Source organism: Vulpes lagopus, chromosome 4 (assembly GCF_018345385.1).
Source record: "Vulpes lagopus strain Blue_001 chromosome 4, ASM1834538v1, whole genome shotgun sequence".
NCBI classification, from domain to species: domain Eukaryota; kingdom Metazoa; phylum Chordata; class Mammalia; order Carnivora; family Canidae; genus Vulpes; species Vulpes lagopus.
The window spans coordinates 145,254,686-145,267,912 of NC_054827.1; the positions used below are offsets into that span (position 1 = coordinate 145,254,686).

At 39.1% G+C, this 13,227-nt stretch overlaps 1 protein-coding gene across 8 annotated transcripts in view; it reads right to left on the reverse strand.

Annotated features, from left to right (window-relative positions):
• Window positions 1–208: 208 nt before the first annotated feature.
• ZCCHC4 (zinc finger CCHC-type containing 4) overlaps window positions 209–13,227 on the reverse strand; it is a 51,060-nt gene continuing 38,041 nt past the window's right edge. The window contains exons 9-15 of one of the 8 annotated variants that reach the window (XR_005987438.1): window positions 12,814–12,935; window positions 12,513–12,588; window positions 10,789–10,840; window positions 10,124–10,268; window positions 6,084–6,317; window positions 3,381–3,700; window positions 788–3,297 (exon numbers count right to left, since the gene is read on the reverse strand). Coding sequence is in view for 4 of the 8 variants with exons in the window: in XM_041753252.1 (XP_041609186.1) it covers window positions 6,182–6,317; window positions 10,124–10,268; window positions 10,789–10,840; window positions 12,513–12,588; window positions 12,814–12,935 (531 nt within the window). In the remaining 4 variants the exon portion in view is untranslated. The other 7 variants (XR_005987439.1, XM_041753255.1, XR_005987437.1 and 4 more) reach the window with 7 other exon arrangements.

A 13,227-nucleotide genomic window follows, 5' to 3' on the forward strand; every position in this document is an offset into this window, starting at 1 on the left:
CCGCGAGGTCAGGTGTGAAGGGGAGAAGGCAGGGCCCGCGCACGTGGCGATCGCTGCATTCAGGAGTGGAAGCCGGAACTATGTGGGCTGTGACTCCTCCAGGCCACGTGGGAGGCTGTCATCTTGAGGGGTCTAAGTCATGACATAGGTGAAACAAAGTAAAAAATTGACTGGCTGGAAAGAGATGAACGTAGATCGGTGTTAGAATCTCTCATCCTACTACGGTTGCATTTATTAAATGTCCAAAAAAAAACAAAACAAAACAACCCAACTCAAAGTGGCAGAAGTAATAACTAGAATGTATTGGTTCATGTCCGAGTCCTGAGGCAGAGCCAACCTCAGGGCAGGCTAGATCCAGGAACTCAGGAGACATGGAGGACCAAGCTCCGGTGTACATCGTCATGGAGCTGGCTCCCCACGGGTCGGAGGAAAGCTGCCAACAGCAACTGGACCTACACGCTTCTGCGTTCAGAGAGAGAACAAAGGCCTCTTCACCAATCACAAGACCAAAGTCCTGAGCTTTGCCTGATTAGACCGAGCCCTATCATGAGCCTAACCTGCAATCAGTCACAGGTACCGGTATGGAACAATGCCCCATAAAAAGTCCTCCCCAGGGATCCCTGGGTGGCGCAGCGGTTTAGCACCTGCCTTTGGCCCAGGGCGCGATCCTGGAGACCCGGATCGAATCCCACGTCGGGCTCCCGGTGCATGGAGCCTGCTTCTCCCTTTGCCTGTGTCTCTGCCTGTGTGTGTGTGTGTGTGTGTGACTATCGTAAATAAGTAATTAAAAAAAAAAACTTAAAAAGTCCTCCCCAAGAGCTGGAGAGGATGTCAGTCATCTCTCTTCCAAACCCCATGACAGGCACACGTTGGAGAGGATGGGAAAGATCCTGCCGACACAGCCAGTCAACACTGTTCAACGGGACACTCAATCACAACTAGCCAAAGGATAGGTTTTTGTTTTGTTTTGTTTTTGTTTTTTTTCCCAAAGGGTAGTTTTAAGTATAAAGGTATTTGGGAGATGGTCCATCCTGCCAGAGTGAGTCTAAATCCGGGGTGTTTTGTCTGTCTCTGCGAAAGAAATTCAGAGACCAACTCATGTGATTCCAATCTGAAGAACAGTTCTAATAAGAGCTACAGAACCAGTATTCACAGGTATGAAAGCTCTCCTAAGGAAACAAAGGAAAGTCATCAGCGTGGTTAGCACTTTTACAAGTTGTTTACAAGAGTGAAAAAATGCAAACAACTTAGATGTCCAACCATAAGAGGCTGATTTAAAAAAAGTACATTATGCCCATACTGAAGAATAATACTATTGAAAATATAAACTGATGTTCAGATGTTTATGAAAAAAAGGATTACAAAATGCTAGGTAGTCCCCATTCCATTTTTTGTGGGGGATATTTTAGAGTGTGTTTATATAGCTATTTATGCAAAAATTTATTTTTGAAGAACATACACAGAAGTTGTGGCAGTGCTTATCTCTGGGAGGTAGGACTGGAGAGGCTTTTCGTTTTGATTTACCTGGCTCGTGCATTAATTGTAAAGTCAACAGCTGAGCCCTTTGTCTTTCTGTCCTCATTAAGCACATAAAATATTGTCTGATTTCTCTGATTTCTCCTACTCCTCACCCCTACATTCACAGGTGAAGAAAGTGGCCCATCTACTCAGGCCTAGTCTCTTAGAGACCAGCAGATGTTAGGCCTCTAATCTGCAGTGGTATTAAGTAACCAAATAGTGTGAGAATCTTGTGCCTGTCCAGCTAACAGGATAATACTCACCTCTCAGAGCTCCGAGATCTGCTTGCTCACTTTGGGTGTTGTTCCCCCCTCAGTCGTGCTGAGTTAACATTTATACTAACTCACCTGAAATCAAACTGTTGAGATCTCATCTTCACTTGATTGCAATGACCTTCTTAGCTGACCCTTGACTAATTTAACCCCTGTCCTCATGCTCCAATTAAAATCGCATCAAATAGGTGAAATTGGATTTTCCTTTGCATTTTGTGCAAGCTCTCCTTACCTCGGCAGCTCTAAGCATCTTAGCTTCTTACTCAGGTCGCCCAGTTAGGGTTTTGAGACCTCACACAGTATATTACATGGCATCTCCACTCACTCAGTCCTGATTTATGAGCAGCTACCACTTGGTGGGTGAGCCAGGGTGTTAGTCAGCCACCCACTTCCTGGAGTCGTCGTGGGGAGAATTAGTGAAGTCACACGTGCAGCAGCTGTTGTCTCTGACATTAGTGTGCAAAGCACAGCTCCAGGAGCTAGTGAACACACATCACGGTGTCCACAGGCCACTGCTACCAACGAGTTTATCTGGACAGGGGAAGTAAGTACAAAAAAGTCAATCTAACACAAGGCATAGTTTAAGTACCTTAAAAGAAGTAGGGGGAAAAAAAAGAAAGTAGGAATGGGAATAAAAGACATACAAACATGCACGTTTTTATTTCACTGGCAAGAAACATACTATTCCAGGAGAGACAACAATGGGGACATCTTAAGGGAGGCAGCATCACACCAGGACCCTTTGTGGGCTGTGATTTTATTTAAAAATTAGACTTCTCCTAGATGTCCTAGTATTTTGTAGATGACTTTGAGGGGGTCAGACATCAACCTACGTGTTTTTCTTAAAATTACCTCGAAAGCTGAATTATTCGAAGTTTAAAGGTTCTCAGTCTTGCTCACCTAGTACATCCCAATCATTAACACACACCTAAACCCTCAGTAGGAAGACCGTCTTCCTACTGACTCTAAGTACCCTCCAATATTGTTTCAGCCTGTTGTCCTTTTTTCAGTCCTTCTAGGAAAGAGGAAAGACCGAGCGGAGCCTGGGTGGTTCAGTCAGTTGAACGTCCAGCTCTTGATCTTAGCAATCTGGTCTTGATCTCGGGGTCGTTAAGTTCAACCCCGGGCGTGGAGCCCACTTTACAAAAATAAATAACGATTAAAATAAATAAATGAAACAAAGAGGAAAGACTAAGACCTCCCCGTGTCTTAGGCACACCTGTTAAGAACTGAACAGTACCCTCTAAATCCAGATGTTGAAGCCCAGCCTCCAGTACTTCAGAATGGGACTGTATTTGGAGATGGGACTTAAAAAAGGAAATTAAGGTAAAATGAGGCCATGTGAGTGGACCTTAACCCAATCTGATTAGTATCCTTAAAGAGGGAAACCTGGACACAGAGAGATAGTAGGGAATCATACGCACAAAGGAAACACCACAGGAGGCTAAGGAGAGGCAGCAGATCCAAATTTGCCAACACCTCAATCTTGGGCTTCCGGCCTACAGAACTGTGAGAAGATAAATTATTGTGATTTAAGCCGCAAGTCTCTGATAGTTTGTTATGGCAGCCCTAGCACATGAATACACCTACCATATGAAGACTTCTAGAAGATTCCATGCTTTCATCAAATTCTTTTGAGCATCTACATAATGCATGAGAGATATAAGATGGTATAAAATGGGTATGGACATTAAGAAACTGAAATCTTTTGGGGAAACACAATCTGTAAGCCTAATCACAGAACAATACACGAAAAGTGCCTGAAATGTAGTTGCAGAACACCTCCAGAGAGGAAGGTATGGGATGGTAGCGGGGACACAGCCTGGACTTCCCAGAAGACAGTGGGACTCCGGCCAGGGCCTGAAGGCTCCATAAGACTTTAACAGGTGGCCAGATGGAAGGAAATACTCCTGGAAACATAAAGAAGAGGAAGAGGTGAAAACAGTGGGCATATTGGAGAAATAAATCAGAAGTGAATTAGTCTATCAAACTAAATATAAGAAAAAACTTGAAATATGATCACTCAGGGCCTACAAAGTGACTCTGGATTTCCTTGAATTTTGGTTTTTTTTTTTAATTTTTTTTAAAATTTTTTTATTTATTTATGATAGTCACAGAGAGAGAGAGAGAGAGAGAGAGGCAGAGACACAGGCAGAGGGAGAAGCAGGCTCCATGCACCGGGAGCCCGACGTGGGATTCGATCCCAGGTCTCCAGGATAGCGCCCTGGGCCAAAGACAGGCGCCAAACCGCTGCGCCACCCAGGGATCCCTGAATTTTGTACTATAAGCAAGAATTTTAATGAAATTTAGCTGTAATAATTTAAGAAAAACATCCTTGTAAAAAGCTTAGAAAATTTTAGGTGTCTAATTTAGGGATTTTCCTCAATTGCTGTTTTGAATAGGTAGGTATCTTAATATTCAGAAATGCATATTTCTAATTAGAACAAATAAACTCATCTCCCATCACACTTTACATCCCAGAGACATTTTTACATCCTATTCTTTACTACCTGAGAAAAGAAAGAAGCAGTTAGTTCTTAAAATTAGTATTAATTGAACGCAAAAGCAAAATCACCAAAATCTTTTAAAGATTTATTTATTGGGGGGGTAGAAGAGAGAGAGAGAGAATCTCAAACAGATTCCTTGCTGAGAGCAGAGCCTGACACGCTGGGTGGGGGAGGAGGAGCTCAATCTCACATCCTTGACATCATGACCTGAGCTGAAATCGAATCAGGGAGGGGAACACTCACAATGATTCTGCAAAAGGTTCCTATCTCACCCAGTCACCTCTAAATCTACCCTTCCGATCACCATAGCAGCCCACGTGCAAAAGGGGGTAAGGGAAGTGCTTTTTTTTTTATTTAAAGGTTTTATTTATTCATGAAAGACACAGAGAGAGAGGCAGACACGGGCAGAGGGAGAAGCAGGCTCCCTGCAGGGAGCCCGATATAAGACTCCATCCAGGGATTCCAGGATCACACCCTGGGTCAAAGCCAGCCGCTCAACTGCTGAGCGCACCCCCCACCCCCCGCCCCCAGGCGTCCCAAGGGAAGTGTTTTCTGATTCTTGTTTAGTCCAGGGGGCTTAGCTCATCTTTTGATATCGCTGGATATACAGCCCCATCCACTGATCAGGGCCACCCTTAATGCCTTCCACACCAGGCATCAAGCAGTCCTAACTTAAAGACCAGATGGAATTTCATTGCCAGATGGGGTGCAGTTCTTGCACCTTCACTCACAGGACTGTAGCTAAGCCCAAGCAAGCATGCTTCCAAACCTGCTCTAAAGCAGCTGTTTGGGAGTAAGAGAAAAGTCATTATGCAAATGAAAGCAACCAAAAGTATGCAATCCTAAGGAGATCACGTCAGATACCCAGCAGAGAAAGGGGAGAGGGCCTGTGTGTTCTCAGAGTTCAAACCCAGCCCCTTCACTACAGTGATACTGGACAAACATATGATTACCATTAGGGCCCCATACCCATCCATCTGCCCTTGTTAACATTTCTCACTCACGGAAATGAGAGCCAGGCACATGTGCCTCATTTAACATAACCATAAAAACAAGCCTGTAATAATATAATTACATAATAACAAAGAAATGGGCTGTGAGTGAATGACCTGGCCAAGGACATACAGTCAGGAAGGGTTCATCAGAATAGGGACGAAAGGTTTTAGTCTCCAAACTATCCTGCCTTCTGCTACTACTTTTACAAAGAAATAAATTTACTGCCTCAGTTAAAAGACATGGAGTTGACGGAGCGAGTCCTAATTCTAGACATCTCATTCATTCTACAACATTTAAGTGCTTCTACACCATCAAAGGACACTGTAAAAAGGACTTGACAAGTATTTAATAATAAAACCATAATTATAATCTTTGTATCTTAAGACTACTTTTTGGAAATTCTTTCCATCATCTTCAGATTTTGTCTAAAACTAATTGTTCATTGTACTTTTCTTTGCAAGAGGGGTTGAAGTCATCATACAATATTTTGATACTTAGAACATTTCTGTATCTAATTTAACATTCTTGTGTTTAACATAAACCAGACTTCACATTCTCACTTTCATTTTTCTTCTGACACTTTCTGCAAAAGAATGCTGCATGCCCGTTGTTCAAAAGAGGCCCAAATCATGTGATTGGGAGAGATTTAAAGTGAGAAAAAAGGCACACAGAAAGATCTGGTCAACCAGCTCAGGATGGAACACCTCCCCATGTCCCCAGAGAGACTGCTGAGGTGTCCATAAACCAGCAAATACTACCTGCCTATTGTCTGGCTTAGAAAGGTGCATACCTTTGAAAGCAACAGAATTTAAGTCCAATGTGGCCCTTTCTGAAAATGGCATCAAAGGTTGGACAATAAATCTTTCTTATTCTCGAGTCAATGGACATTTAAGAGCAAAGATATTGATGGGCTCTTTCTCTCCTGTTCTTCTTCCTTGTAACAGATGTATGATTCATGGATTGTCCTTTAGTGATCCCCATTTTCATCTTATTACTTTTTCTTTGCTTCTGCTTTCTGACAGCTCTGAAAAACAAGGTGCTAAATTATTTTGCAGAATAAGCATAGTGAATTATGTAATTATGTTGGAATTTAATTAACCAGCTGACCAAATAAGAAAACAGAAGGAGAAGAATTTACTGTATCATAAGCATAAATCCTCAGAATCCTCACCATAATAACAAGGAGACAATCAGAGGCCTGACTAAGCAAAATGCTTAAGTACAGAAATTTCTCTGAAAGACGGTTACTACAGATTTATTTGGGACAAACCCACCAGAGGTAGAGCGTCAAGCCAGGAAAAGCCATCCACTGTGCTTAACCATATGGTAGCCTCTGGTCAGCATGTGGCCACCAAGCACTTGGAATGTGGTAAGAATATGTGCTCTACACATAAAATGCACACCGGATATTGAAGAAAGAACACAAAATATTTTGTCAATAACTTTTATATCGATTGTGTGTTCAAATAATATTTGGGACATATATTATTTGAAATTTAAAAACAGTAAGGCCAATGAGGTATGAGGGTGTTTTGCTGCTATTTTGGTATTGGTACTTCTGTACTGCTCAACCCAGCATTTCAATCTTCAAATCCTTTTGAAAAATTACATTTTTCAGGAAAAGGACCGATACATGTGCCAGTTAGCAGAGGCAGAGAAATGAAATGGCACAATGGAAAAATGGGCAGCACTTACAGAGGCCCATCTTGTAAGCTCTACAGCTAATTTTCCTTTCCTCGATGGGTCTAAAAGTCCAGACAAGTGCCACACAGGATGTCCACATGTTGTGGTCTTTGCCTTCTTGAGTGACGAGCTTCACAATGATCGACTTGGAACTCACGCTCTAAGAACACTACACCAGAACAAAACAGATTCTTAAGCTTCTGGTGCTCTCTGAACTAGGTTCCAGACAATCTATAGCTGAGAAAGATTCATTCATTTTCTCCAAGCTAGCAGAATCATGCCATTTATCATATCACGAACCAAGGAAAGGGCTGGGGCTGCCACCACGGGCAAACCTGGAAGATCCCCAAGGGTACCCAGCAGTATCTGTCATTAGACTCACTTCTCCTAGACCCCAAGTCCTAGAGAGAAGCTTATTCTTCATCTTCCCAAGACCAAAATCCGGCAAAGGACCTTCATGTATAGTATATGATCCCTCAGTGGAGCAAACGCAGGCCTCGCTTTTTGTTCACACAACATATATAGTAAGGGCTGGAAATACAAAAATGAGAGGCATAGTCTTTGACTCCAAGGATCTGGGAGACTGAGACAAGGTAGATGTCACTTATCATTTCCCTCCCCCAATTTTTTTTTTGGGGGGGGGGGAGAAACTGAGGCTACGAAATCCTCTGTGAGGAACCAGCAGAACCAGCTTGATGCTAGAACCTGTGTTCTTAACTACCTTGATACTATATACTCTCCTAAATTATTCAGATATGTGAAGTGCTAATAAGCATAATCACTAAACAAACATTAGCTATTATTAGTAGCTCCACATGACTATTCTTCAGAATTTTGTTTGACAACTCCATTTTTTCTTATTTAGATTTTGGATTATACAGTGGGTAACCTATCAGTTCAAAAATAAAACAAATACCACAGCTATCTTTATACTCTTTTGTATGTTATATAAATCTCCTTTCCCTCCAGCCATTATTTTAAGTAGGCTAATGTCCTGACAAGGGATGATTTAGCAAATTTATTAAGTATAATCTCTTGATGGCACAATGAAGCTGTGTGTGCCTGTAAAGAAAATTCAAACAAATTTTCTTCGGCTTATCTACTTATAAGAAGAACTAAACATGAACCAGCAGACCCCACTAGAGGACACAGTAAACAAAAGCAGAAGAAAATATTCATTTGTAATATGAATAAACAAACTTTCCAGATATAAAGTCTTTCAACTGAGTATAAACTGCACTGCTTGAGTATAAATCAATTATTTTGTTTTGCCTTAAAATTGAATTGACCTAGTGTTTGTCCTCTAAATTATAGGTATTTATGTAATGATAAAAATTATTAACCACAAGAGGGAGCCAGCACCATTCCACTTCATGAGCAAAGGCAAATTAAACTCAAGAAAAACAAATTAATATGACAGCTATGAGATCTTTTATGCCATATATGCTAAAAAAGGTGATTTAAATTATTTTTTATCATTGTAAAGAAAAAAATTTGCCTTGCCAATTTCATTAGGAAAATTTTTTGAAAGCCATCCCTGAAGATAACTGTTTGCAGGAGTTTAGGAGTCTCTTCTGAGAGAAAAAAAGTAATGCTATTTAAGACTTATCAGGTATACCACATCCTAATGGATTTGCTCCCTGAATTAAACTTGATAAAATCTAGTACTGAAAGATACTAAATGATTTCCTTCAATGAAAACAATAGGATACTACTCAGCAAACTAGCCCAAGCTACAGAGGAGCCAACAAGGAGCCTATAAGACATTAGCAAAACACAAATTAAGTTTCCACATATCATAAGATCACACACTGAAAGTCTAAGCATATTACTAACTCTGTTTGCGACCACAATTACCTTGTGCGTGGGGCAACAATCCCATGCCACTAGCTTATTAGGTGGTCCTTTATTCCTAAAGGTTTCTAAGAAAAAATCTTTTATATACTACTTAATTTAGAAACTTTCATTTCTACCCTGGATTACTTACTGGAAATAATTGTTTAAAGTAAATTTGATGAAAAGTGATGGAAAAATAAAACAGTAGGCAGAATTTAAATAGCTGGGCCTTACTGGCAAAAACTAATTGCCACTGACTAAAAAAAAATTAACAAAGGGAAAAGAATTCTAATACAATCATAAATAACATTAGATATTTCTAATACTAAGAATTTTTTTTTATCACAAGTCGTAAGATAGCTCAAAAATGTTATGCTGACCTCAATTCTCACAAGTTTTTTTTTTTAAAGACTTATTTATTTATTCATGAGAGACAGAGAGAGAGAAAGAGAGAGGGAGAGAGGTAGGGACAGAGGCAGAGGTAGAGACAGAGGCAGAGGGAGAAGCAGGCTCCATGCAGGGAGCCCGATGTGGGACTGGATCCCGGGTTCCCAGGATCACGCCCTGGGCCAAAGGCTGCGCCAAACCACTGAGCCACCCGGGCTGCCCAATTATCACATAATGTTAATGTGTGCTTTTCATAACAATAAAACAAGAAGACTCAATAACTATCATCCCTTATAGGTTTTTTTCTAAGTGTAATCATTCAAATGAGCCCAGTTGAAATAGCAATGGTTTTTCTAAATATGCTGTTGTCATCGGTATAACTTTGCTCTGAGTGATAACCAAAACCAAATATTGGTCGAAAGAAGTAAAAATAATCATAGAAAAAAAGTGGTAAAAATTAAAATTTTCATATTTAAATAGTAAATGATTTTTTTTGAAGTCTGATATAATTTAGAGATATCTTCATTTTCCAATGTGTTCACCGTGGGATTACACACTACATTCCATCTGAAATGCCTTCTCTAGCCTCGCCTGCTGTCATGTGTCTGCACCCGATCTATCCTGACTTAAATATCATGTCCATCAATAAAGCTTGGGCTCTCTCCCCACAAATTATAATTTCACATGACCCACAGGACATATAAAGTTAATCAGTTTCTACCTTATACTTTGGTGATTTTCATGTCTTACCTGTAAAAATGTTAAGCTCTCTTATTCACTCCCCCCATCTATGCAAAAAATAAATAACAGTAAGACAGCAAATAATTCAGCACTTCTGAATCCTTAATGCATACTTTTATAGACTGCTTTATACAAATCACAGAAGGAAAATTTTTTTCTAGGCAATAAAAGAAGTCAACTCACCTGTTCACTTTCTTAGATGTAGTAATTTTAGGACAAGTACTACGTTTATGGTCTAATTCACCACAAATAAAGCAGCCATCTTTAGGGCCCCCGCAAGAATGATCTGGAAGCGCACAGTGACCACAAATGCTACAGTGGATCCAGGCTACAAAATAAAAATTAAGTCTTAGAAGAAGTTCATTTAATATAATTTTTCATTTGATCATCCCTTATGACAGGGAAGCATGAATAGTGTTTAGTTCAGATAATGTGACCAGTTGGCATTGCTGGTTATAATTTGGCTAAAGAGGCCAAGGTTAAGAGGTCGGAATCCCACATAACCCAGCTAACTTCTTTCTGATATGTGGCAACAAATGCAGCCCTTCTTCAATGAGTCATAAGCTGAGAGCCACTGACACAATGGGGGCTGGCTGAGTGACACAAAGCCCTATTAAAATAAGCCAAACCAAATGCCACACTGAAACAGGTTACAAAGTCATGTCTCCCTATGAAGGAGAGAGTATGCACTTTGGTAACTGCAAAAATTAGAAAGCAAGTAAATCAATGCCAGTCTCTATATTAATTTTTTTCCTCTTATAAATACAATTAAATAAAAATCCTATTTAGGTGAAGAAAAACTCTGAAATGTTTTCATAGGCTCTCAAACACTAAGTTTAAATACTTACAAGGTTTTACACACTTTTTGCAGAAAAAACAATGGTTCCATTTCCTGCCATCCTACAAAAATAATTTTTAAATTATGTTTAATCCATCATTAAAAATCAAGTTCCACAATTAAAAATTAAAATGTCTTATTAAAATCTGTGTAAATTATTCATTCCGTATTTCTCACTTTCCTGGGCTTCACAATTAAATACTTTGATTTTAATCTATGCATTTCTCCACTCAACTCAAATGTCTCCTTGATGGGCCCCAATTTTCTTAACTGGAAAACTAGGGGATTTATCTACATGATCTTGAAAGTCCACTCCAGTTCAAGCAACCCAATCTACACAAAGAAGGACTTGATGAAAATTTCAAGAGAATTAATGATTCATAACTTTTACGTGTCTATGCGGCATAATCCTTCGTGAAATTCATATTTGAGAACTTCAGATAATTTTAAAAGATAGAGATTATAGGCTACTGTTTGGGTAATGTTAAACCTGTGAAATGAAACTACCTAGAAAACTATATAAGACACTTACATGTCCAGTTTCATGACTATTATATAGCACACGCTGATGAATCCCAACAGGTTAAGGAATACTGTTCCCCCATCACTCTCCCACATGCTCCTTCAAAATCCAGCATTCCTCCTTCCCCACCAAGTAACACTTAGCCTGGTTTCTGTAATGGACACTTCCTTGCTTTTGTTTATTTTTACCATTTGTGTGTGCACCTCTAAATAAAGAAGCTTTGTTTTCCTCATTTTGAGATTTATAAGACCTGGGCATATATATTTTTTTTTAAATAACACAGAGAGTTTCTAAACTGATTGAAATTACATGTAATCAGATGCACTACCACAGTTAAAAACAAGTATAACCAGTCATAAAATTGTGAGGTTATGTAAAATATACTTTATGATAGTTATAAAAATACAGCGTTTCCTTTGGAGAATTATTTGTGCGTATGAGCCAAACTAAACCTCACATGTTCTTTCTGACTGGATTTAGTTAAAATAAACAGGTCCCCTTAAGGGCCATCCCACCTCCTTAAAACAATAAATAGGAGGTATGTTCCCGTAGTCCTTCCTGATCTATAAAAACTGGGAAATACTTATCTACTCGGGCTTTGTGCAGAGTGACTGAGTTAATCCATGTATGGTAGGAAAGATCCTGGCACATAAAAAGTACATAGTATATGCTGTTATTATTTCATCAGAAAAGGGAGAGTATCTTATAGTTCAGTACCGTATTTGAAGCATCTTAATTTTACCCTCAACAAAGTTTAGCATTCCTCTCGTGCCTTATCTGAAATACTCCTACTTTAGCAGTCATAGATGCCTCACATAAAAGTGAATTCAGGGGTGCCTGGGTAGCTCAGTTGGTCTAGCGTCTGCCTTCAGCTCAGGTCATGATCCCATGTCCATGGTGTCAGGCTCCCTTCTCAATCTACCTTTGCCTCCCAACCCCCCCATGTGTTCTCTCTTGATCAAATAAAGAAAATCTTTTTTTAAAAAAAGTGAATTCAAACAACTGTTAATGATTATGGAGGTACCTATTTTTTAAAGCCTGTTGTACTTTATAATTAGAAATAAAATATTGTATTGAAGTATAATTAGTAAATGATAATATGGTAATACAAATTATATCATCAAAATAAAAGTAAGCAAATGTAATGAAACTAGTAAGCTAAAATAAACTGAGTATGTTTTAATAAAAATGCATTCTATAGAAACCTATACCTTGGAGGTGCAAGAATTACAGTGCTCACAATGTTGATTCTCTAGGGAGATGTATCGTTGACACAAAGGGCAAAATCTAGGGAGGAAAGAAACATAAATCAGCTGCATATTCTCAGGAAGACTCACAGAGTAGACAATTATTACAAAGATTGAGTGTAATCCAAATTCAATATAAAATTATAGACCAAATTTAAAAGTAACAGAAGAGCTATATGAGCCAGTATTAACAGCATTTTGATATTAGATAATGGAACTTTATTTTCAGTGACTCATGTATTTCAAGGCCTCACTAGGATCTTACCTGTACCCTTCTTCACTAGGAAGGATTATTTTGTTGGGCGGAATATTGGTGAAAATACGCACAGGAGACTGTTTTCGACCTGTCTTCCCATGTTTATAAAGTGCATGATTATCATAATCTACCTAGAAAGTTTAAAAAAATTGAAAAAGAAAATTTATTCAAATGAGTCAACGTCAATGAAGATTTCTTAACCAATAAAGAACAAGCTGATGCTAAGATAGAGTTAAACCAAAGTATTTAAGAAGAAATTCTTAAAAGCAAGAGTTTGCTTATTCATCAACAGACTCAGAACAGCCTCTGTGGAGGTGAAATTTCATTATAGAAAAGGTAAACTTTTCTATAAAAGGTAAACTGGTTATAGAAAAGGTAAACTTTTCTATAAAAGATAACCTGGTTATGATAAATTCACATTGC